At 47.3% G+C, this 25,851-nt stretch overlaps 1 protein-coding gene across 7 annotated transcripts in view; it reads right to left on the reverse strand.

Moving 5' to 3' along the window:
• FRMPD3 (FERM and PDZ domain containing 3) overlaps positions 1–25,851 on the reverse strand; it is a 155,099-nt gene that overhangs the window by 64,084 nt on the left and 65,164 nt on the right. For 3 of the 7 annotated variants that reach the window (XM_025193213.1, XM_025193217.1, XM_025193216.1), the window contains exons 4-7: positions 8,103–8,394; positions 6,259–6,413; positions 4,947–5,049; positions 3,289–3,334 (exon numbers count right to left, since the gene is read on the reverse strand). In XM_025193213.1, coding sequence (XP_025048998.1) covers positions 3,289–3,334; positions 4,947–5,049; positions 6,259–6,382 — 273 coding nt within the window. In that variant the 5' untranslated portion in view covers positions 6,383–6,413; positions 8,103–8,394. Of the gene's footprint in view, positions 1–3,288; positions 3,335–4,946; positions 5,050–6,258; positions 6,414–8,102; positions 8,395–25,851 lie in introns of those variants that run through there. The other 4 variants (XM_025193214.1, XM_025193212.1, XM_025193215.1 and 1 more) reach the window with 3 other exon arrangements.

A 25,851-nucleotide genomic window follows, 5' to 3' on the forward strand; every position in this document is an offset into this window, starting at 1 on the left:
GATTACTGTTTGTGTCTTGCAGGGGCCCTACATTGCCTGGTGCCCTCTTCTTGCTCCCAACGTACTTGAAAAAGGACTTTTTGTTGTCCTTAATCCTGGACGCTAGCCCGAGTTCCATCTCTGCCTTGGCCTTCCTAATAGCCCTCCTACACTCCCGGGCTGAGGAGGAGTACTCTTCCTTGGTGATAGCTCCTCCCTTCCACTGGGTGTATGCCCCCTTTTAGTCCTCAGGCATTGCTGAATGCCCTTGCTGAGCCAAGGGGGTTTCTGAACACTCTTACCCCCCTTGCTTCTCTCATGGACTGTTATCCTTTGGGTCTGGAGGATCGCCCCCTTAAGGTATGATAATCCCTCGTGGACTCCCACCTCCTCTACCTTCTGGGCTCTTAGTGTCTCCCCCACTAGTTTCCTAAGCTCATTGAAGATGGTCCTTCTGAAGTCAAGGGCTTTAGCCTTGGTGTGAGCCCTAGATGCCCTGCGTTGGATAATGAAATCCAGCAGGTAATGATCGCTATTGCCCAGGTGGTCAAGGAACTGCAGTCTCCTCACCAGGTCATCCCCTGTGGCCAGGACCAGGTCCAGCAAGGCGTTACCCCTAGTGGGGCTGTGCACTTCCTGGATAAGGTGAAGGTCCTGTAATACAGCCAGGAACCTACGCAAGCTGTCAGACCTGGCTGTCTGCTCCTCCCAGCAAATGTCTGGGTAGTTTAGGTCACCCATGACAATAACATCCCTTGATCTAACCTAATGCTGGTCTCCATTATATGAGTTCCAGCTCTCTGCAATGTGTCTGTAGCAGTGACAGTACTTAGGTGAGATGGGTATTAAAGTGAAGTATGTAGCTCAGTAATGGGGAGGCATATGGATAACAGAGACAGAGCCATGCCTGAGGCACACTCCTGCTACCAACTGAAGTGCTAACAGCATGGTGGTCATCAGTGTCCTGCCTTGCCTCTCCAAGCTACCATTGCAATCTGCCCAATTTCCACCTGCATGACAAGCAGGATCCCTGAGGCTACTCAGGATTTTCTGTGGAGAAAGGAGAAGGGCAGCTGCAAAAGCAAAGCATGAGCTTGCAGCAGTAGGAGAGGGCTGAGGAGCAAGAAAGAGCTTGGATGACTCAGGAAACTGGTGAGGAGCTCTGGAGCTTTCTGGTATGATCCTCAGCTGTTACCAATCAGGAAGCTCCAGTGAAGTCAGTCTGATTCACACCAGATGAGGACCTGGCCCTTATCTCTATGTCAGTAGTTACCAAAGACAGTTCAGGTCTCTAGAGATGGCTGTTGTTTCACTAGGCCCAGAACTAACAAACAAGTTGCCTCATCACACTCTTTGCCTTGGCAATGAATCCCCCTGGGAGGTCTCATCAGGTTCAGTTCCCTGTAGCCATTGCTGCTGGTCCTCTCCAGTCAGGGCTGAGTCATTCTGTCAAGAAGCAGGGTGGAAAGGTTGGTGTTGGCATGGCCTGTGCTCCACAGAGGAAGAGCCTTGGTCTCCAGGGCTCTCTGCCTGGCACATGTCCCCAGCAGGACTCCCTTCTCACAGCAGGAGCTGGGGGCGAGCTGTTCCTGTGAAAGTGTCTGAGGTTTCGGTCTGAGGGAAGCTGGTGCTGGACTAACATGCTGCCTCGCCTGGCTGCTTTCCAGAGGAAGGAGAAAAGCAGTCTGCTTCAGAGGTTGGCATCCATCCCATTCTTTACGGAGCAGCATTTGGCAGGGACACCTCCTTCCAAGAAACAGGGATAAGTGTGCAGAGGGGACTCTCACACTTATCTCTTTCACCAAGATCAAAAGGTTCAGTCAAGAAGAAATGACATCCCACTTTCATTGCTGGTGGCATGACAGTTCAATCTGTTCCACTGCTATGGGCTCTTTGAGCTCCAAGGTGCCTTCATAGTCAGTGCCAGTATCTGTCATTGCTGGGCAGTCTCCAGCTGCATGGCATGCAAATGATGCAAGAGGAACTGGGTAGTTCAATGGCTTGGTTTCTCCAGGAGAGTTCCACTAGGGCTGTCCACCTAGCTCACCAGGGTGTCCTGGACCTGACCACAGACAGGCCACATCTGCACTTTTGACTGACTATCGGGCAGCCAGTGCTACTCCACCCACTTTCCCTATAGGTTTCCACTGACAGAGGCTCTGACCAACCCTAGTCAGGGTTCTTATGCCATTCCCTGATGGCTTCTAGCTGGTCTTGCTGTAGCTGTGAGCTCCCCACCTCCCAACATACTCTATACCCTTTCCTTACAATGACTCCTATTGGTGAAATCTGGTTCTGCAGTGGCCATGAGCTCCTCAGTAGTATTCCTGTATGCTAATGGCCTTCAATCCTGTGCACTGGACAAGGGAAGTTGTAAGTCTGACTGCACAACAGGTTCCTTCTTTCTAACTGAAATGATTTTTGGCTTTATACACAATACTGGAATATTGAAATGCCTTCTGTGCCCTTGCAAGCTGCTCCAAGCAGATAGGCAGACGTAAGCTATATAAAGAGAGAGCTCTGAAGAGAAAAGGACTCTTGCACACATGTACTCTCTCTCTTTCTCTTCCTCTTTCTCTTTTTCCCCCAGTCCCACCATGTCCCATTACTAACAGGCCAAGAAACTATCTCCCCCTGACAGGAAATAAGACAAGAATTCAAAGACCTGAATGCTCTCCTTGGGGCATCTGCTGTGCTTTTTGAAGGCACTAGTAGAGCTGGAGGCAAGATGTTTTAATCTTCAACCCCTGATGAAATGGAAATCTCTATTTGTTTCCAAGCCACAGGTACAGGCTGGCTATGTTGTACCTCTCCTGTGCCTGGTGTGGAATGCACCAGGGTGTCAGTGGTTCCTTGCTGGAGGAGGAAGAAGACTGTGTCACCAAGCTCATTTCATCTGGGGCTTCTGGTCTCCAAGGAGGAACCTCTTGAGCTTTTAGTTGCTACACTAATGAGGTCCTCCGAACCATGTTTTCCTCTAGGAGGTATCTCAGTGTGAACCAGCTGTGACATATATGAATTCTCTAGATCAGTGCTTCCCAAACTTTTCCTCAGCATGACCCCGTTTATGGCCCATTTCCTCAGCATGGCCCTTCACTCCAACCCACAGCCCCCCACCCCTGTGAACTCATCTGCTGATATTGCAACCCCATTTGGGATCATGACCCACAGTTTGGGAACTGTTGCTCTAGATCATATCCTAGTTCCCCAGGCACTGCACAGGCCTGGGCTTCGCAACCCCCTGACCCTGCACCATACTGGGTTTCCAGTGGAAGAGCTGGAGGCTGTTGCATTGTTCCTGTTTCTCACCTGATGGGTCTGCAGCACAGTGAGGATTATGAAGTCCTTGGCACTCCTACACAAGAAGGGACAGGAGGAAAAAGATGAAGACAGATGAGTTAACTCTGAGCCCCAGCCCTCAGAACACACTCATGTCGAAAAGAGGGAATGAAAATAACACATGAAAGAGAGTTCAGATGGCAAAATCTTTCCCCACCTAGCCAGATGATAGCTCAGATTTTCTCAGTCTCCTACAGGAGCTTTCCATGCCAGGTAATAGAGATGATGGCTGTGTCTCACATGACAGCTGCAAATTTCTTTCTTGCATCCTAGGGTGTCTACATTTCTGTCCCTCCCAACTCTGCTGCAGAGATACCCTTGAATGTGCCATACTAATTATGGAATCACGGTTACTCTAGGGCCAGCATTAACTGTTCTGTGTCACTAGAATTTGCTCACAATCTGTGCAAAGAACAATCTTAGCAGGTGGTTTCAGAGACAAAGCTTCATGGGCCAAATCCTTAGCTGATGTAAACTGGTATCACTCTGGCTTCACTGATAAGGATAGCTAAGGATCAGGGCCTGGGTTTCATGCAGGACAGGCCATGTTTCTCTATTTTTTGGAGAAGGGGTAGGTTGAGCTGCCATGGAAAGGAAGAGGGGCTTCATTTCAACCTTCATTTGATGGCCCATATACTTAACCTGCAGAGATTTTAAGGGGTGAACACTGTGGATTGCAAGTAAATCTAAACAGATGTGGCCCCTGCACACACCTCTCATAAGGGGCACCATCCTACCAAGGTTTAAAGCTGAATTCAAGTGGACGTAGTGGCAGGAAACTTCTTCAGGCCAGGGGTCAAGAGATAGTTGTACTGGCTGTGGGGGAACTAGAGCAGTACAACATGCCATGCCCAGAGATTCACTGCTAGAAGGCCTCTTGCCTTACATGTTTTACACGTATTTTAAAGGCAAGCTCATCCTCCCCATTAGCACAAGTTGCAACAGCACTGGCTTTGTGATACATTGTCCTGGACTTAAGCAAGGGCAGAGTTTGGCCAGAGTTTTGTGGGCGGTCCAAGGCTCAAGATTTCCAGCTAACTCTGAAGTTGACTCAGGTATGATCCTTTGTTCTTGTGCCGATTCCCTGGGTGGGTAGGAGCTTACAGCTTCACCCAGCCCCAAGGAAGAAATCAAAGGAAGGAACCTACAACAGCAGAGGAAGCCCCTAAAATGGAGAGTTAATCCTGAAAAACAGCCCCATCTCTTAAAACCTTGGTCTCTTCCCAGCCAACATCCACAGCATCAGCATCAAGAACAAGGGCTGTACCTGGATGGGCAAGCATGTAATTTGGATGAAGGCTACTCTCAGTATCAGTCTATCAGTCTTCAGCAAGACAAGCTGCCTCACAGCAGTGCTGTCTGTGCTAACTGGACTCCAGGAGGGTGAACTGCTTCAAAGCAATACCCTGATGACTCCTACTGGGTGAATATGGTCACAATAGAGCCCAAGAGTGTCTACTGCTTCAGTGTGAGCTCCTCTGCCTCAGTGCCCAGGCACTGCCAGTTACTAGGCTGCTCCCTGGTTTTATCATAATCTAAAACTCTCTGAGGACTACCTTCCTGCCTTGTTCTCCCTTCTCACATTGGCTCCCTCACCCCCAGGATGAGGTATTAGAGAAGGCTGTTACCTGACAAGCTCAATGAATCTCCCTCTGGGGGCTTCACTCACATCCTCATCATTTATGGCCAGAATCTGGTCTCCTGCTAGGAGCTTATCCTCAGAGGGGCCTCCTGCCAGGAAGAGAGTGGGTGTTAGCCCCTGCCTCGGATTCTCCTTCTGTCAAATGTGTTCTGCTTCATGTGGGCAAGACAGAGCAGGAGAATAGGGCTGTTCTGTCCATGCTCTGTGAAGCAGGCCTCAGGCCCTGTCATTCTCAGAGTCCAATGCTCATGTCCCCATTCCCCATGGCAGGGAGGTCATATGGGGGTGAATAGCTATGGCTGGCCACAAGCAGGCTAAGAGAATTCACATGGACCTTTAAAAAGAAACCAGTGTTGTGTGGCAGGGCCAGCTCATGCTCACCAAAGAATCTGCCTGGTAAGGATAGCTGTTGGGCTGAGCCTAATTAGAGGTGGGCTGAAACCCACTAGGAGCAACCAGCTCAGTATATGCTGGTGCCCTATGTGAAGAGGGGCTTTGCAGTCACTAGTTCCTCAGGATGCCTTCCTCCTATATCCTACTAGGCTGTCCACTCAGTTTGGCTACCCCATTCTATGTCCCTCTTCCTTGGAACAGCCCAAGTGGCAAATCTCCCTGGCAGACCCAAAGCCCCTTTAGAAGTAGCAGGCTCCATGCCAACCATGTCCCTGGCTTCTCTGCTGTTGGTCCAGCCATGCTGTTCCTTCCTCCTGTGTTTACCTTCAGCATTTTGCTTTTTCTCCATCACTGCCTGTGCTCCTTCACTTCTCCCACTCAGCTCAAGGCCTCCTGCCACAGGCTGGGAATGGCTCCCTTGGAGCCACCTCTGAGGCAGACATCATGGCTGCTAAAGGGCATCATGAGGGACTCTTGTGCCCCTTGCCACCATGGGCATGGGACAGCCTGGGTCAGGGAGACAGTTGCTGAATTTCCATGATGTTACAGACACCCTCCCTTCTGTTCCCCTCTACAGTCTGTATATGAGAATCCCATCCACATAACCACTCACTTCCCCAACCTTTATTCCATTGTCAGCTACAGAGACTTCACACCCATCCCACCCAGTTCTGCATTGTCTGTTTGAGATTCCCATATCCCTGTTCCAGACTGTAGAGTAGCTATACACTCTTGGTAAACACCCAGTCCCCATGCAGTATGGCATCCAAACACTAATTAAACTGTTCCTGCTCCTTAGTCCATACCTAGCTCCCCACCTCTCTGAGCTGCCCAGTTCAGATAGTCACTTCCCAATTGAAAGCTGTGACAGTCATAGGGATCTGTACTTATACCTTGCTTCCTACCTGTTGTCACAGATCGTACCACCACTGGCTTCTCACTGCCGGCCACGAAACCAAAGCCGTAGTTGGGGTCACGTTGAATCTTCACCTGTCGGAGAATGTCTGAAGGCAGCTGACCACATTCCATATCATCACCGCTTTCCTCCTACATCACATGACTGGTGACCACACACACAAGGGAGAGGGGAAGAAGGAGTGTTATAGATCTGTATGCATAACCAAACTGAGCCACGAGCCAAGTTAAAAGGACGCAGGGCAGTGATGTGATATAATGACCTCCCCACACCATGCTCACACACCATCAGCATCTTCATACTAAGGAGTCTTGCTGAGCAGAGTGCCACCAGCAGACATACATGGTCAGGCCTTCTCTCCCAAAGTAGCTTGCTTCAGTTTTGAGATACTCTCCAAGGGAATGGGAGGGAGGGAACTGAATGGGAGATGCACTTGGTGATAGGAAGGTGAAGCACTTTCTAGGTCTCTTCCCCTATTACTTCCCAGCAAACCTCATGGACTCCCCCCTCCCTAAATTGCAGATGCTGCAAGCTTTCCCTGGGAGTCAGATGCCTAGCCCTGTTCTCTCTGCCTCCTCCATTATGGCCAGAAATTCAGATTCTGCAGCTGAAACGTAGCTGACAATGTTTCTGATGGTGCCTGAGGCAGCCAGTCCCCTCATTCTGAGCAGCGCTGGTGCTGCAGGGCTAATGGAACCAACCATGTTTTGGTCAATACAGTCTGACCAGAGACACAACAAGGAGCAAGTAAATGGTGGAATGTGTAATGCTCACATCACCACCCTCTGGCTTCAGCCCCACATGGGCAAGACCTCCATGAACTTTGGGGAGCTGATCTCTGCATTACACCATCATACTCTCTGTTCTCATCTCATGACCTTGCTTCACTGCCTAAGCCTGTGGCAGTGCCAGGCTTCCTTTTCCTTTTAACAGATTCTTTTCACTCCAGATGGACCTCACCAGCCTACTCAACTTATTCTCCATGTGAATCTGACTGGAAGAATTTCCTCCTCTCAGTACATCTAATTTGTCAGTAGCTGCTTTTTCTCCCTAATTTTCCTAAGCAACAATATATTGATTAATGCTGTGATACAAGTGAAATCTATGACAATAACAATATCCTTTCCACGTCTAGATAGTGTGACTGACTTGGCCAGTTACAGAATGAAGGTTGTTCATTAGACTAGAGGGTCACCTTGGACATACAGAAAGAATTCATCTCTGGGGTAACTCTACCAAAACCAATGGTATTCCATCAAGGAAGAATTTAACTCAGCAGGCATACAAAGAGGGAGAGGGGGAAGCAAGTGACTTCATAGCACAGAAGTTGCCAGCAGGGTGGTGGTACCTGTTTTATTGCCCTCATTTTCTAGAAGGTTAATCTGAGATCCAGAGTGGTTAGATGGCTTGTTTATGTCAGTGGGGGAAAAGGGAGGAGGTAGACCATTAATAGGACAATAATTTGAGTGATGTCTTGGTTGCTGCTTTATCTTGCTATGTTTTGCTAAGGTGGTGGCACTGCCCAGTTGTATCAGGGACAGATTGAGCTGTACGTAGTTACAACTGTAACAACAAAATGATGGATAAATTGAAAGCAAATGTTGCATCTGTGATACTGACTGCATGTTCCTGTCCAGACGACTTAGTCTGCTTTTAAAGATTCTTCCTGGCCTTTGAGCAAAGAGTCAATTGCTCTGTTTCTTATTAGTTTAGGATTTCATACATTCTCTATCTAATCCAATCTGTCTGCATTTCTAGCCCTTCAAGCACTGTGATATTTCAGATACAAAATTAAGGGCAACAGCTCTGTGTGGCTGAGAGAGAGAGCCTTACCTCTGTTTTAAACTGGCTTCTCGGCTGCAATTCAGTTCGATGATTCTCTTCCAGGGGCTATGCTGATGAGCTGGAGAACCAGCTCTCTTCCAGGAGCTGGTTAAACAAAGATTTGCTGAAAAAGGCAGGACTTTCAGCTTGATAGGACTGGCTTGTTCTGATCTCCAGAGGCACGGAGCTGACCTGTGAGCCCTTTGCTGAGGTGTTTCTTCCCTCCTTCCCCTCTGCTGGATGATGCCGGTAGGTCTTTTTGATTGTTAACAGCTATAACCCTAGATTCTGGCAGAAACGCCTATATAGCATATGCAAGTAGATATGAATTAAGTGATCTGTGTTATGATTGCAGATACTGTGCAACTGCTGTTAACACTACAGAGACACCAACAATGCTCTGGTCCCCTGTCCACATGGATGATTCTCAACCTTTTCCACATCAGACTCCACTGCTTCCTGAGTTCCACTTTCCTTCCATACTCCTCCTTTTTATCTAGCTAGGGCAATCCTCCTATTTGCAATACAGGAAGGACAGGGTAGTACCTATTGCACTGATACCTGTTTGCACATCCCTGATGCTCAGGTGGTTTTATCATGACCATTATCAGCCACATGTCTAGTGCATTGTGGAAGGATATCAATGCACATGATAAAAATAAGAACATCTGAAGAAATTGCTGAGCAGAGAAATGGTTGCAGCCTTTCCCGTGGGTGGAAACTTTGCTTGATTGTGAGAGAGAGATCCCAGCTCATGGGGGCTTTCCCTGAAATTGTTGTACATTTGAACATTCTTAGGCAGAAAATCTGGAATGGAGAATAAAGTTGGGTGGGTGGGGATTATGCCTTTGCTATACCTAGGGAAGTATGGATGCTACAGACAAAGAAGAGAAGGAAAAATGAAAAAGAAGGTCACCTTCCAAAATCCCTTCATAGCACAGCGCTGACTGAGTTACATTCATCATGGTTGGAACTGCACTGAATGCACTGAGTTTGAACAGGGTCCCCAGATCAGATACTTTCTCCATCTAACACCTGTTTGAAGAAGTCCACTCTGGCAAAAGTCCAAGAAGAAAGATACTCACTGGTTGCATACAGCTGATGGCATTGACTAGTGCTCGTCAAGAAGCTGGGTGCACCCTTCTTTTCTACTCCTACACTATTCTGTTTGCAGCAGAATAATGTATAGCCAGAAGGGCAAGGATGACTGGGTTTAGTGGGGCAGGGTCACTTTTCAAAGCATGGGGGCATTATATGGTAGGCCAGTGTCTAGCTCTAGTGGTGCCAAGGCTTCATGACTGGAGGAGCGGGGAGTTGCAGGGGTAGCTGGAAGCACACTGGCAGAGCTGTGGGAGAATGTGGAACTAAGATGGTAGTGGGGCTAAAGGTCAGTGCTGAGGGGCATTGGCAGAGCTTTGCAGCAGAAGGAGCTGTACAGGAAAGCTGCGTGAGAAAAGCATGCACCATGCCTAGCTTGCTCTTGTGAATGGCTTTACTGTAGCATGGCCGCTGTCATGAGCATTTAAAACAGAATCAAGGAATTCAACCCAAATCAAGCAAATGTCTAAGCATGAAAAGCTGACTGAAAGCCTCCAAGTATCTCCAGCCTAGAAAGCCTCACCAGAAACCCTGCTGCCTGGGGAAGGCTGGGGGAAGGATGCCTGCAGCTAACAAGCACAGCCAACAAGTTCAGCCAACAAACACAGCCAACAAGTTCATACACTTCTCTAGCAAGCCCCTTCTCACTTTGCCCCACCCCTGCTCTCCTGTCTTTCTTCAGGTGAATCAAAGCTTACACTTCTTTCATCAGAGAAGTCCAGAAATTGCACTCAGAAGCCACAGTGACAGGTGGCTATTTAAAACACCCAAGATACCACAGAGCTTCAGACACATGGCAGAATTTACCCTGTGAGGTCAAGAAGAATTAATCCCATTTTACAGCTGAAGGAAATGGAGACAGAAAGAGGCTGAGGACCTTGCTCAAAGAGGAAGTCTACCATAGGGCCAACAACAGGGTTCTGGGGTCCTGGCTGTTGGTACTGCACTTTGAGCACAAGACATTCTCTGTGCAATATTCTGCCTCTCCAATGGGGCTGCTCAAGATGTAATGCAAGAGAGGAGGATGGGAGCAGATTAATTCTCTCTAGTCCGGCTAAAAATAATGAGTAAAGTCCACTGACTTCTGCTTTGGCAGCACCACTAGGATTTGAACAGCTGTGGTGCTGATAAAGTACACCTCTGCCCCTGTCAAACACATGAGAAATGAGGCCCGGAAACCCAACTCCCTGCTAGAACCACGTTACTCTTTTATCAGGAGATGTGAGCTGCAGTCAAGTCTATTAAAATGCTAATCCCCAGTGCAGTAATCCAAGGTTTTTAATCACCTGGCCACAGCCTCCAGTCCAGTGCCAGCCTCAGCTCTGAGGACAGGGTTTCTGGAAGTTCACAGGGAACAGGGGCTGCCTGACCTCACCTCCACCTCAGCCAGAGCCTGAGGAGACACTGACTCAGCAGCCAGGCAAAGCAATTTACCTCAGCAAGAAGGCTATACACAGAACCCTCTTTCCACACTGATGGGGAGGACAGTGAGGCTCCCCAAGTCAGCTGCTCTCCAAGCCAGTCCCATAGCCAGGCTCCTGCAAGTTGACTCTTGCCAACAGCTTGGATCCTTCCCAGGGCCTAAGGAATAGTCTCTTCATATGAGCCCTGGACCTATCACAACCATCACCAGTCAAGGAGAGACTGATGCCTGCAATTCAGACTAGATGATTATTTTTCCTGGATTGATGGACAATAATAAAAAAATGATCGTACAGGTGGCTTGTCATTTTGGAAGAGCATGGTCTGATGTGACTCAGGAGTGAGGGCTTCTGGGTTCTGCTGGATATCTGTATATACTGCAGACATCCTGTGTGACCTCAAGTAGGTCACACAGGATGACTGCAGTATATATAGATAAGCCTTAACTTTTTGTGCCTTGGCTTCCCCATCCATAACACAGGAATAAAGTTGTGGGTTAATAATGCATTTCTATAATGCATCTGGTGAAGAAAAAAAAATGTCTATGAATCTATCCATTTCTGTAAAGCAATCTTACAGTCCTGAATGAAAACCTCTTGAGAAGGGTAGGCCAGCATTCAGTATCATTCACTTTCTTTTCTGTTGTTAACACTACATGTCACAACATTTTATTTTATTTTATTGAGAGCATAAACAGCAGCACTAAGCACTGTGGTCACACCCTTCACCCCCAGATCTCAGAGCAAGAGAATGAATGTCACTACCCTGTAAAGTGGGAGAGGAAGCTGAGGTCCAGTGAGGTGGGGCACCTTGCCCAACGTAATAGGGTCATTCCATGGCTGGACCAGGAATAAAACCCATTTATCTGACACCCGCCCCCCCCCTCCCTCCCGCCTTTGCCTTGGCCACTGGAACACACCAGCCTCCATCGCAAAGTACAGGAAACTCCATTACACTCACATGCTGTAAGGGAGGTCCTTATGAAAAGAAACAAAACGACCAAACTGAAATGTCACTCCATTGCACACAAGGCTTTCAGATCACCAATGCAAGTGTGTTTATCCATAAGAAATGATGCAAATCTCCTTGACTTCAATGAGCTTCATGGGCTTGAAGGGATGTGGGCTTCATTGACGAATTTTATGGCTCCCAGATGGGCTGAACCTAAATTTGGTTCCTTCACTTCCTAGTCAGCAAAATATCAATAGAAATGTAAGAAGGGAAATATCTCAGATTAAAGGACAAAAAAGAACACCTAATTTTAGCTGCAACAAAGCCTGCCATCCTCTAGCAAATGGAAGAAGGGAATAAGTCACAGGCAAAGCTGAATATTAACAATAAAACTCCTTTACTGGGTTTTTAAGCTGCTTCTCTCCTGATAAGACTTCGATGATTCAGAAGCATTACAAGTAAAATTAAATAGTAAAGGACTTGAGCATTTTAAAGCATGACTTATCCGGTTATCCTAGAACTGTAATATGCTCATCAGCAGGTAAGTAGTATCTGAATCAGAATCAGCTCCAGACAGCCTTCCAGCAATTCTTCAGCATTACTCTAGAGGGAGACATGAGGAATGGTTATACTGGACCAGTCTGATGGGACAGCTGGTTCAGTATTCCATCTAACAGAACTGGTTTCTTCACAGGAAGAAACCCTGTAACTGGCAATGAAGGGTTAACATACCCTCAGGGAAAGTGTTCTTCTAATGCATGACAGGCAGAGACTGACGTATACCCTGACCATGGAGGATATATGACCCAAGGAATAATGCTTATTTTTTCTATATCTTCCTATTCTAACTCTATGGGGTAATTGTATGGAAACAAAATCCTTCCCTTAGTTATACAAGGTTCCTTGGGTGAATTTGATATCTTTTATTAGACCAACCCAAATGGTTGGAGAATAATTATTAAGCAAGCTTTCGGGTTCAAAAACCCTTCGTCAGGCTCAGGAAGCTGCAGCAGTTGGTGTGTGCTCTTCCTGGATGCACCAACTGCTGCAGCTTCCTGAGCCTGATGAAGGGTTTTTGAACCCAAAAGCTTGCTTAATAACTATTCTCCAACCATTTGGGTTGGTCTAATAAAAGATATCAAATTCACCCAAGGAACCTTGTCTGCCTATATCCTTAGACCAACACGGCTACAACCTAAACCCCTGTTCCCTTAGTTATGAATTTTCTACTTTTTCAGCTGTATTACCAATTCCTTTTTTTCTGGTATTAAGAGACAGGAATCTGTCAGGATCTGTCAGAGACAGAAATCTGACAGGAAGCTCCCGATCTCCCTTCTGCCATTATTGGATGCACCTTTATTGACACCCCCTTTTATTTTTTTACAGGAAACAGTCCCAATATGACAGTATTTTAGGTTTTGTCTTTAGGATGAGATCACTTAGGTAGTTTAGTGGAAACAAACCCCAATTGGCTTTGACCTCAGCACACTTTTATCCTTTCCTTGGCTACCTTTAGTGAAGCCTTTCAGGCCTGTATCTTGAGTGCACAAAGGAGCAGAGCTCTACCAGTTGCTTTCTACAGGAACAGAGAAGCAGATCACTGGGCCATCAAGCCCTGTCAGTGGATAAATTGTGGGACAGCTACATGTGTACTTCTCTGCATACCAACACTTACGAAATTTCAGCTGATATTTAAAGTAATAAAAAAACCTTTCTTTAGGGTTCATGAGGGAACCTCTGGCATGCTGTTTGAGCCTGCAGGCAGGCTCACTTGCTCCATTCAGTAATACAGGATGTTTACACTGCAGTCAGTAGGCTTCAGAATTACTACAAGCTTTGCTAACTATTTCACTGTTTATTAATTAGCAGAAATGTCTAGCTCCTCCAGTTCTGCAGGGGTTGCGTATATATACAAGCCAGTCCCCGGCACCTTAAATGGCCTGTCCGTAGCATCCAACCCCCAGGTACAGCCAATACCTGATATGTCAGAGGACTGTTCTCTTCTGTTCTGGTTCTTACTGTGCACCAATCCCTCTGGTATCTGAGTGTCTCACAGCATGTTACTATAACATACCCAGCTAATGGTGCTATGACGCGGGAAGGAAATGACTGCTGCAAGTTACTGGCTAACAATAAAACATTAAGTCAGCTATCCTCCTTACTGGTGGGGAGTCAAGCTGGGTTTCCTTACACTGTGCTGTATAGCTCGGGACAGGTCTGTGTCTGGAGGGAGCCCACATTTCACAGGTGCAACAGACAGCCAAATGCAAGCATCAGTGTGTAGAGTGAGGCGCAGACATGTCCCCAGTATCTCCACTCTCCACTTCTTTACAGTCTGAGAAACCTGGGAGCCTGGTTTTCCACTGGCCTTCTCCTTGTGCCATCATTTACACAAGGCACTGACTGGCAAAGCAGCAACTAAGAATGATCCAAAGGGGGAGTTCTCCAGCAAAACCTGGAAAAAGCTTCTGCATCTTCTGAGAAAACAGGACATTCCAGGAGACGGCTTTCATGCCAAATGGAAAAAATGGAGCTATCTTACACACAGCACTGACTTGTCAGTGGAACCTATGAGGAATATAGAGTCAACAAATATTCTGAAAAGCTGTCTGACTTTGGGTCTTTGGCAGGTATTTCCCTTTCAGACATGTAGAACAAGAAAACCTCAGAATGCCAGCACAAATGATACAAATCCAAGGCAGGATAATGCTTCACTGGTAGAACAATACCCAGCTCCAGTAGAGCCCTTCTCAGCAGCAGAGCTCCAAGTGAAATGCAGAGGAGATCAGCAACATTATCCACATCACACATGGAGAAACTAAAACAAAGAGATGCAGTGACTGGCCTAAGTCACCCAGCTGAACGCTGGCAGAGCTAAGAGCTGAACTTACATGTCCCAAGCCCCTGTCTGCAGTACTCTATGATGGCCAGACTCTCTCTCCTACCTATACTTCCATACAGAAACCAGAAATGTGATGTAAGAGGCCTTCTATGATATCCCAACCCAGGTCCCTCAAGCCCTGTTCCCTTATGTTGTCACAGCCCGTGGCACAAACAATTTCATACTTTATGCTGACATCTTGATACCAGGTTTTCTATGCAACAATGGGGTCACATGGCCTTACTAACTGGATATTTTGTGTACCCCAGGGAGAGGAGGGGAAGCCATGCCCCTCTCACTGTGCCTCCTGCTTGTTACCATGGCCTACACACTCCCCAGTGCTTAGCATTCCCAGGATGAGGCGGCCCTTTTACAAATCCAGGTATTGTACAACAAGCAGGACTTTCTCTTGTAATTTTCATCTGCCAAACATGATTCTGACCTCAGGGCCCAGCAAACAGAGAAGTCCTTCCCAAAAGGGCCAACAACTTCTCTGGGAAAGTCACTTTATGTTTCCTCTCATAGACAGAAAGAAACTCTCCTCTGTACTTAATAAAAATAATCAGCTTAATAATAATAATCCTCCTTGGGCACATCTACACGTGAATTTATGCTGCATTAAATTTACTGAGCAATGAGTGGAAATAGGCCAACGTCTACATGTGTGTTACTGCACAGTAACTAATTGAGTGTAAATCTCATACCTGCATCATGCCGGTATCAAATTTACGCCCAAGTTGGTGTAAGTCACCACAGTTACTCACAGTACAGGCATGCACATATAGACGGTGCACCCATAATGCAAAGTAATTTTCAGTTACTGCGCAGTAAATGTGCACATGTAGATGCACCCCTTGTGGAGAAGATTGCATTATGCAATGGCCACATTAAGACTGTACCCTCTGAACCCAAGCCAGTGATTAGTGAAACTAGGCCATGTTCACCTTTTCCACATGTAAAGGGAACCCTGGTGGGCTAAGATTTAACATGTTGCCCAGTCCATTAGCAAATTTAAGTGGGCCCCTGGCTCCATCCAGACAGAAAAGTGGCACATCATAGACCATGTAGGCTGCAGATCTGTCTCCTCAGCTCAGCAAAGCTCACCACCCCTAGTCTGATTCTACTCCATGCCTCTTTCAGGCTATTTCATCAGGGCCTTCCATCAAACTCAGATACCCACACAGTAACACAAAACAAGGCTATCCCATACACCAATACATGCCTTCCCCCCTTCCCCTCCAAGACCTACCAAAGAACCAACCTTCCCTCACTGCTCTCCCAGCCTTTCACATACACTGTCAAGGCCCCCCCCCGCGGTCTGATAACTGAACAGAGCTGACTATCCTCAGGGCTTAAAGATGCAGACCACCCTGTAGTAGGCATGATCCTACAAGGCAGTAGGAGTGAACTATGTAAAGATGTGCTACAGGACACAATGACACGATATGGTGAGCCCAGGTCAAATCTGGATTTTTTTAATAAATAGCTACGGTATTGTCCAGCTCGTCTTCTGCCCAGCCACACTATTTACCCTGATGACCCCAGAGGTTATGGGGTCACTGGCCATGTGACCACACATAAAGAAAGATTCTCTTATGATACAGAGAAGTCAGACAGGCTGGCAACATTTCCTATCTAGCTGGAGATTCTTCTCTAACTGAGCTGTCCTTACTTTGTGCAAATAGGGGAAGAAGCTGCCCCTGATGCTGTAAGCAGCTGGGGAAGGTGGACCCTGAGTAGCTGCTTATGACAACCATCTTCTGGAAGCATCTGCTTTCCCCAGCTGGCTTATCCTCCTGGACATAATTCATTTGTGTCCAAGCACTAGATCTTCTGAAATGAAGATAGTTTTGCACAGGGAAAGTGAGCTCCAGAGAGTTTTATCAACCTGAATTTTAAAAATATTGTTTCAGTCTCAGAACATAACTCAGACTTGACCACGAAACATTAGAAACTAAATTCTATCCTTTCTGCTCAGTGGAATGCAGCAGGGTTGATGAGGGAACTTTGGGATATTGGTAAGTGTCAGTAGTAGTAGTAGACAACGTTATTTGGGTAAATGTGATATCTTTTATTAGACTAACTGAATAGTTGGAAAAATTGTTCTTTACAAACTTCTGGGCACAAGCATCCTTCTTCAGGCATAGGGAGAGTCTGCTGGTGTTTGTCTGCTCTCTAGGTTTGAACAGAAGTGTAACACAATATGCAAGATGTGGGTCTGTGAAAATGAAAATGTGTGGCCCAGAAGATCACAGGGGATAGGAGTTAGTGGGTGTGAGACAGGTATGTGGCAGGTGGTGTGGGCAGACAAAAGAGAGGAATGTTGACCCATGATAAAATGTAGGTGGTAAAACGTAGATAGGTTACCTAGGGTTATCAGATGGCAGGCAAGTTATAATGTGCCATAAATTCAATGTCTATATTTAGGTCCATGATTTTTGTATCCAACTGATTTATGAAGTGAAGTTTGTAGGCTCATCTATGAAAGGTGTTTTGTAAATTCCCTTTGAGGATTAGAACTGAGAGATTGGAGAGAGAGTGGTTGTCTTGTGAGAGATGTACAATCACAGGTAATTTGGTATTTTTGTCTTGGATGGATTTTCAGTGTATGCTCATTCTGGTATGCAGTTGTTTGGTTTCTCCAACATAGCTTTCATCAGGACATTCAGTGAACTGGATGAGATATATAACATTCCTGGAGGTTCAAGTGTACGATGCAAAAATGGTGATGGTTCTGTTGTGGGGGTGTAGTTATTGTGGGAGTGGTGGAGATGTGTTGGCAGGTTTTACATTTCTTATCCCAGCATGGTCCAGATCCACTCAGAGTGCTTTGGGCCATAGGAAATTTGCTTCTGGTGATGCACTTGGCAAGGTTCAGTGCCTGTTTAAAAGCTAGGAAGGGAGGTTCTGGAAAGATCTCTTTGATAATTGGGTCTTCTTCTAGTATGGGTTGCAACTCTTTGAGGATCTTCCATATAGGTTCCAGGGAAGGACGGTATGTCATAACTAATGGAGTGATTCATGGGGATTTTCTTTTTGTACTGCAGCAATTCTTCACATGGCATTCAGGTGGCTCTTGCAAAAGTATGATCTATCTCTCTGGAGGAGTGTCCTTGTTGAGTGAAAGCCCTTTTGAGATTTGTGAGGTGACAATCATGGGTGTTCCCCTCAGTACAAATTTGGTGGTATCAGAGGGCTTGGCAGTATATTACAGCTTTCTTGATGTGTTTAGGGTAATTGCTGGTTCTGTGTAAATATGTGAGTTTCTTGTATATGGTGGTTTATATTTCACCATTCTGGATATTGACCATAGTGTCTAAAAAAGGAAATGTTGGTGCTGGAGTATTCCAGAGATAGTCTGATAAAGAAATGATGATGAGTAATACATTTGTGATGAAAATCAATCAGAGATTCCAGGTTTTCAGTCCAAATGATGAAGATGTTATCTTTATATCTTAGGTATAGCATGGGTTTGATGGTGCAGTTCTTGAGGAATTTTTTTCCAGGTGGTCCATAAAAAGGTTAGCACACTGTGGGGCCATCTTGGTGCTCATTGCTGTACCCATGATAGAGCTTGCATGTCCACAGCTGTGACCTTCAAGACAGCAGTAGTAGGCACGAGACAATAGAATTACACCAAGACATCAGTTCGCTGAATGTAATCCTTGCTTGAAAATAAAGTGAAGCTGGAGTGACCACTCCAGGGGGCAAAAGCTTGCACAGTTTATATGGAGACACCAGTGTTCTCCTTTCAGCCTTGCTGGTTTAATTTAAAGGAAAGGCAGATGCCAGTACATCTGGAACCAGCCTGGCTGCAGGAATTGCTGGAGCAAAAGAGATCATCCATTTGTCTGTCTATTGGGGCTTCACTCCTAGACTGGCTGCAAGTGTTAGAGACAAGTGTTCAAGAGCAGGGCACCAGGATGTAGATAGGGTTCCTCTGTTTTCCCTCCCATGGGAGGAGGAAAGTATGAGACACCATGATTGTTCAGTTCTGGGCTTCTTTAAACTTCTCTGGCAATGGATCCCAACTCTGAGATGGTAGCCACCTCCTTTAGGTAATAGGAACATGTAACTTCCATGTTAGAATCTCAGTTGAACATAGTATAAATCCCAGATTCAGACTATTAGCTTAGTTTTCATCTTCCCCACACATTACTTCACCAAAGGATGTACCTCTCCACCTCCTAAGCACCAAAAACACAGCTATAGTAAAGGGATTCTGTTTAGTGCAATGTTTTACATATACAGTTGTATTGCCATGCCGCTTTTCTATGGTTCTTTCTAAAGAAGGTTTTCAGTTTGTATTTCCCTACTGCAATAAACTTATAGTCTCTGTAAGGTTTAAGTTTTTCTAGTTGTTTTGAATGTGATTAAATATCTGGCCAATTTCTCTCTGGGCAGGAATAGTGGATGAAAGAACAAACTATTAAAGGCTATTTGAGGACCTTGGCATTGTCAATATAAGGAAGTTGCACCAATTCAACTGGCTTTTAAACCCATTTAGTTAAACTGGCACAAACTCCTGTGTGAACATATTTATTTCAGCCTCTGATGCTTATTTTGGTTTAGATTGAATCTGTTCTAGATCAACTTAAGCAATCCTTCTCCACAAAAACCCTTGCAAACAGGATAAGAGTGTCCACACGGGGTTTGCTCTGATGTGGTAAAGGACTCAAACATCTGATGCTGTGCATGTGGCATCAGTGGTGCTGTGTGCAGGTTTAAAGCTAGGTATACCCTTGAGCATATCACCAGTCAAGGTCCAAAAGAAGAGCCCAGAAGCCACTTATATTTTCCTGTCCAAATGAAAGCTCTACCAGGAGGTGGATGAAAGTTGAGGCTGGCAATCTACAGTTGGATGAAAGCTAAGGTTGGCTGATGAAAGCTGAGATTGGTAATCTACAGCCCACATGCTGGACCTGGCTCACAAAAAAATTGAACCAGCCTACAGAGGTGATCTGGCCCATGGCATCAGTCAGTAGCAGGGGGACAGCTAGGGAAGCGGCAGTGGCTGGGTCACATGCAGCAGCCCACTTTAGGGCTGAGTTGTAGTACTGGTGATTTGGCCCACTGTCCATAAAAGGTTGACGATCCCTTTTAGGGGAATCAGCCATGTCCTTTTGAGAGTCCCTCTTCTTGGAGTGGGCAGATATCCATCCAGCACTCAGTATTCTGGAGAAGCCATCATCACAAACTGCAAAAAGAACAGTCCATGAGTGCATGTCTAACACCACCCTCCATGGACTGGAATTAGCATGCCACAAGCATGCCATGGGCTTTCTACTGCCCTACTTCCATAGCAGTTCCTGTCCTCACTACAGCTGTTGCCATGGGTTTGCTATGATTCCACAAAAGAGGAACAGGGAAGAACAGAGGCTGGGGGATAGATGGTAGAGGATAGGGATGCTACACGGTTGCTATGGCAGCTCCTGACTTCTCAGCTGGGTTTATAACAGCTGCCTCCCTTTGCTATGTGCTGAGCAGCACTTGTTCAGTCTTGTCTTGGGATACTCGCACCAGGGATGCTTTGAAATTCCCCTCAGCTCCTCACTTAATCTCTCTTACAAGAAACAAACACTGCTCAGGTTTTTATGACTGGCCATCTGCATCATATTGCAGCAGGATGGTGTAATGTGAACGCTCCAATGTTCAGCAGTGCTGGGGAGGGAGAGCAGTGATGAAAGCCAGGGGCAGGGTGAGGGGAGAACGCAGGCATCTGAACATGTGGCTTCCCTTCCCAGATGGAAGTGGGCCCAAACACAACCCAGGGGAGACCACTGGCCTTTCTTCCTTAGATTGGTGGGAAGTGGGTGCGGGGCAGGGGTTTCTCTGAGCAAGGCATTAACTCATCACTCTGCCATACTGACACTGCCTGATGTCTCTTTTTTTAACGATCTTTCTCCCTCCCCTTTACAGGACCAGGCTGTTGTGTGACAGGGTAGCACCTTAAAGCACGGAGGCCCACTAAGAGGAGGGCAGACACCTGATACAGGCTCTATAGATTACACTGTACTGCCCAGGCATTCATGTTGTGCTCCCCAAGCCTTTTCTGGTACTCTGGTTAAGACTGTGGGAGGGATTCACCCAGAGCATTGCCCAGGTCAGGAGAACACAAGAAAGGCTGCACTGGGTAAAAAGTGAAAACCTATCTAGCCTTGTACCCTGTCTCTTTCATTACCAGATGGGATGCTAAGAGCAAGGGTACTGAAGCAAGGCGTATCCAGACTAAGGTGTCCTCTGTCCCTATAGCTCTCTCATACATATCGCTTTCTCTCCCACTGGGAGGCTCAAGACTGCCTGTGTTTCTGGCATAGAGAGACCCTGGACATTGCTTCCAGTATAACAAGCTCCTGAACCCTGTGGGTTGGAAGTATGTGGCTGAATCTTTGGCTAGTGTAAGTAAGAGGAGTTCTATCACAGCCATTAGGGTGGTGCTGGTTTATACCAGGCAAGGATCAGGTCTTCTTGAGGAAGACACCAGCTCAAAGTACATGTGCTGATGATGTGGGGACAGCACAGAGACCTTTGCTTCTGTACTTAGAGATGGCAGGGCAAGATGGAACTGAGGATGGGTGTCATGCCAGTCCAGAAAAGGAACTTGAACCTCTGATCAGGTGGGGGTTCAGTGATCTATCCCTGAGCTGCTCCTCAACACAGAGGTCTGTTCCAAAACTCAGGCATTGGCTACTCAGGGATATTCAGGGCAAACCTGTCAACCCAGGGGCCAGCTGACATCATGTCTGCCATGAAGTACTGAGAGCCTGTCTGCTTGGGCCAATATTGCCTAGGTTGTGAGGCAGGTCTTTCCTCAGGCCTGTTATTAATGTGAGACTGGGCGGTTTCTCCTCCTGCTGTCTTAACCCCTAAGCTCTGTGTCCCAGCTCATCTCATTCTTACCCTTTTCCCCTCAGGCCCAGCCCCTGTCTGGACTCCTGTCCTCTCTCTACCTGACCCACCATGAGAGGGAGAGCACAGGACTGAGCAGGGCTCGGTTTCATTCCATCTGGTTGCTCCCGGTCACTGCCAGTAATCAGATCAGCCATTTCCATCCTGTCTGGACTTTTGCAATCTCCCTGGAAGATAAGAGTCTAAGAGGTTTTGGGGAGGATGCCTTGCCTGGGAAAGGAATCGGCAGAGACAGAAGGAGCCTGTGGATGGATATGTAAAGGTTTTGTCTTTTTTCTAATGAGCCCACCTCATGCAGACAGTTTCCACTGAGGTCCATGAGTATTTGGCATGGGCCCAAAGCTACTAACGGAATCCATCCCTCCTTTCTCTCCTGCTGCAAACACCCCCAGAACAAACCAAGCCTCTGCATGGCTTTCTCTCCTGCTGGGCTCTGCTGGCTTTCCCCATCTTCTGGCTTGCACTTGGCATGCTGTTTGCAATTCGTGTGGGATCCTCAGCATGTGTGGCAGAGACTGGAGACACAGGCCAAGAACCATTTTCTAGGGAACATATGGCAGCACCAACTTCATATGCTGGTCTCCATCTTGGAATGGGGCCTGCAGGGATTTTGTTGTGTGGACTTACAGAGACTGACAGCTAGCAGGATACTAAGTCAACTGACCATTACTACCAGGGGGCTGGCTCTGCTGGTGCAAACTGGGGCAGTATTCACCTTTCCTCTCAAGGAACCCAGGAAGAGCAAGGAAGAGGCTCATAGGGCTGCATAATGCGTAACTAGCCCGCAGCCTGGTCTGTGGTCTAGGGTTGTTTATACACATACTCAGGGGGCGCTTTAATTAGAGTGACTCTGAGAGCCACTCTAATTAAAGTGCCTGGAGTGTTATGTGTATCAGTGTTCCTATGCTGGAAAATGGCAACGGGGGAACTTTAACTAAAACTCATTGAATGAGCTTTAGTTAAATGCTGCCACCAGCATTTTTCAGCGTTGGGACACTGATGAATGTGATGCTGGAGTCTGCTGGAATGTGGTAATTACCACATTCCAGCAGATTCAATTAATCGAGTCTGCTCTGACACACTATGATTACAGCGCATTGGAACAGCTTCGCTGCACATGTATAGCCCTGGGAGCCTTCAGGATGCTCCTCTCCCCAGTCTGCACAGAGCGAACACATGCAGGGGATGCAGCAGCAGCAGTAACAGCTGGTACATGACAAGGTTGCTAGAGCCTGAGTTTTCAGCCTGGAAGTTGTGAACAGGTGCCAAGGAGTGGAGCACTACATGGGATTGGGAGATAGGAGCCACATCCCCAAGGCACAGGTTGGGAGTGTGCATCACAGAGCCAGGATTGGAATATGGGACTCATGACTCCCCAGTGCTCTTTGCTCTACCAATTCAGGCTGCTCCCCCAGTGAAACCATTGGGGAAGGCACTCAAATCTATATGTGAGAACACTGTTCTGCTACAGCATTGCATGCCGGGAGCTGGTGGGACCTTAAATGACTTCCTTAGTAGTAGGAAGCCCTAGTCAAGGGCTGCAATGAGCAAGGTGCTTCTGCTTGGAAGGGGAGCCCCAGAGACCTAGAATATGTGTGCCATAAAAATGGCTGTGAGGGAAGAGGGCTGGGGCCAGCCAGTGGAGCTCCCTCCAGGACTGGTATTCCCTACGGTCAAACGTGGATTTATTAGCAATTGTTAAAGATAAATATAAAATCAATATGGCTTTTCAAGATGCTTGGCTCTCCCCAGCACCCTGCTTATTGGGTGGACAGAGACAATTAGCCCTTATCCTCAGGCTTTGCTGCATGCTCTACCAGGAACAGATTCAGTGTTTCTCTGCCCTGAACTGGAATTCCTGTTTGCCTGTCCATTCTTGCTCACCAATGCGGCCCTCATTCAACATGGAGGGAAAGTTCCTTTGGGAAGCATGCTCCAAATTAGGGCTGCTCCATTATCTGACTCAGCAGTGCTGGAGATTCAGGTAGCTGATCCAGGCCCTGACTTCCAAAGGGGCTCCAAGTTTTGTGGCTTTCAGTTTTCTCCCCGGTCACTCTGGTCCCCCAGGGCTTTGATGAGCTTTGCCCTTATTTCTGCCGTAGCTACTAGGCGAACCACACTTGCATTCCTGTGGTGGTGACCAGGGTGCCAGCAGTTCCAGCAGCATGGGGCATGATGGAAAGGTGGCACTTAAACCTGTGTCTAAAGTTTCATCCACATAGCCACCTGCCTTGCTGGCCTTCAGCCTCAGCTGGCACCATACGACTTATGTTGGAGCATGTCCATTGCTTAGCACAGAAAGGGTTAAGCTGGCCAACAATTACCAAACTACCTCCCAGTGCCAGGTGTGTGGCTGGTATGATGCTAGGCCTGGGCAGGAACCAGATGGTTACTGTTAAAAGGCTGAGATGTGCCATGCCTTGAGATTAGGAGCTAGCAGAAGGCAAGGTGTACTCCCTGGGCATGGCCTGAACTCTGAGTTACGGAAGAAGTGAGCCAGGCAGCCAAATGCAGCTGTAAATAATGAGGTGGAAGAAGCAGCCTGTTTCGTGACAATGAATTCAACCCTTGCTGCTCAGCCAGCAGTTTTTAAAGTGCTGTTGGGAGCTCAGCTAATACTATTAGCCAGGGAGCAAGGTTTGCTCAGGGTACAGCTCTGAGCTATGGGGTGTCTCCAAAGGGGAAGGAGCCATGAAAGTGTCATGGTGGGTTCCCCAACCCCGCCAATCATGCTGTGAGTTCCTGGAGATAATGCTTCCGTACTGTACTGTCTGCTGTACTCACTGTATTTAGCCATCTGCTAGGCATTTAACACCTACTGTGTCAACGATCATTGTGGGCTGGATCCTACCCTAGGCAGGTGCACAGAGCTGTGAGTAGGGCAAGGTAACAGGTGCTGAGCAGGATGGCAGCAAAGGGAAATCTGATCCTGTGGGAAAGAGAGCACTGCTGAAATCTACCGGTTACTCTAGCCCTGTGGGAGACAGGGTGGCCCAGGGCTGGCAGGGGAGCCATGGGAACTATCCAACCCTAGCTGTTTCTGACCTACTCTAGCTGTTCCTTACCTGAACCCTGTCTCCACTGCCCTCTCTCTGGTCAGACTGCGAGCTCCTTCATACTGGAACTGTCTCTTCTTGTATGTGCTGGGATGCAAAGACTAAGAGAGGAAATTGAAGAAGAAGCCTTGGTATGATAGAGATTGTGCAAGGTTTCACCTCTCCTCCATTGTACCCATGCTCCCCCACTATTTTACTTTGCACTCTCAAGAGGAAGGGGCTCACAAGAGTTCCAAGAACTGCTGCAGCTCAGAGTGGAGGAGAAGACTGGGGCTAGGGACAGACATTACACATAAACTGGTTTAAGTGATCAGGAACTGGTTTAAACCTGTAACAATGTAAGTTCAGTGTACATAAACCAGTTTCAAAATGGCTGAAACTGGTTTAAGATAAACCTCGTTGAATGTAGTTTTAGACTTAACTGATTTGGGTCAAACCAGTTTATGCACTGTCTGTCCCAGACCCCTCTCTGGTTTAAGTTAAACCAGAGTCTCCCAGCATCCCAGATGCTTTGCAGCCATACCAGCACCCCAGTTGTTTTGCAGCCATAGGCTGGGCTAGGCTGGGCTGTCTGCCAGGCTTGGCCACACACCCCCAGCTCAGCACTATGGAAGGGAAAGGAAGGCTGCTCTAGTGTCCCCTGGCTTTTAACCTGAGCCACTGCAGGCATGTGTCTGCATTTCCTCAGTCTAGAGGGAATGTCTGTGAGCTTGCAAATAAGTTCAACCTAGACAGGTTAGACTAACCTGCAAAGATTGAATCAATTCAGGCTCAGGCTTTTTGAATGTCTGTCTCTAGCCTTACTGTTGAGCCCTGCCTCACAAGCCACCTCTGCTCCCACTAGTACGGGGCTCTGTCATCTTGGGTACAGGTAGGGAGGATGATGGCGACTTGGCAGGAACAGAGCCTGTCTGATGCTGAGAGCAAGAGCCTAGGTGGCAGGTGAGTTCCCAGCTTTGCAATGACTCCCTGGGTGCCCTTGGGGAAGTTACTTAACCTCTCTGAGCCTTTGCTTCCATCAGCTGCAAAAGAGCATGTGGTTAAAACACAGGATTAACTCCCAGCTCTGCCACCGACCTTGGCACCTCTGCCTCCAGCACAGCAGGGATTATGTCACACAGGGAAGCTGCAGGGCTGCACTGATCTTTTCATATCGCTAAAGGCTTTGGATGAGAGATGCTGAAGCAGTGCAAAGGATTACCCACGTGACAGCCTATGGTGAGCAGGTACAGGGAGTCAGCAGAGGTCATAAAATGAGCTGAATTGGAGGAACTTGCCACTTGCTTCTGGGGTGCAGATCTGTGCCCCTCCATAAACTACCTCTGGGTAGAACTGAACCAGCCCACTTAAGCTGAGCTGTAGTACAGAGGGAACAGAGATCCCCATGACATGTGAGCTTGAGCAACAACTCACATCAATGCTTTTCTTCCCCACCTCTGCC

The sequence above is a fragment of the Alligator sinensis genome, unplaced genomic scaffold (assembly GCF_000455745.1).
Source record: "Alligator sinensis unplaced genomic scaffold, ASM45574v1 scaffold387_3, whole genome shotgun sequence".
Classification (NCBI taxonomy): domain Eukaryota; kingdom Metazoa; phylum Chordata; order Crocodylia; family Alligatoridae; genus Alligator; species Alligator sinensis.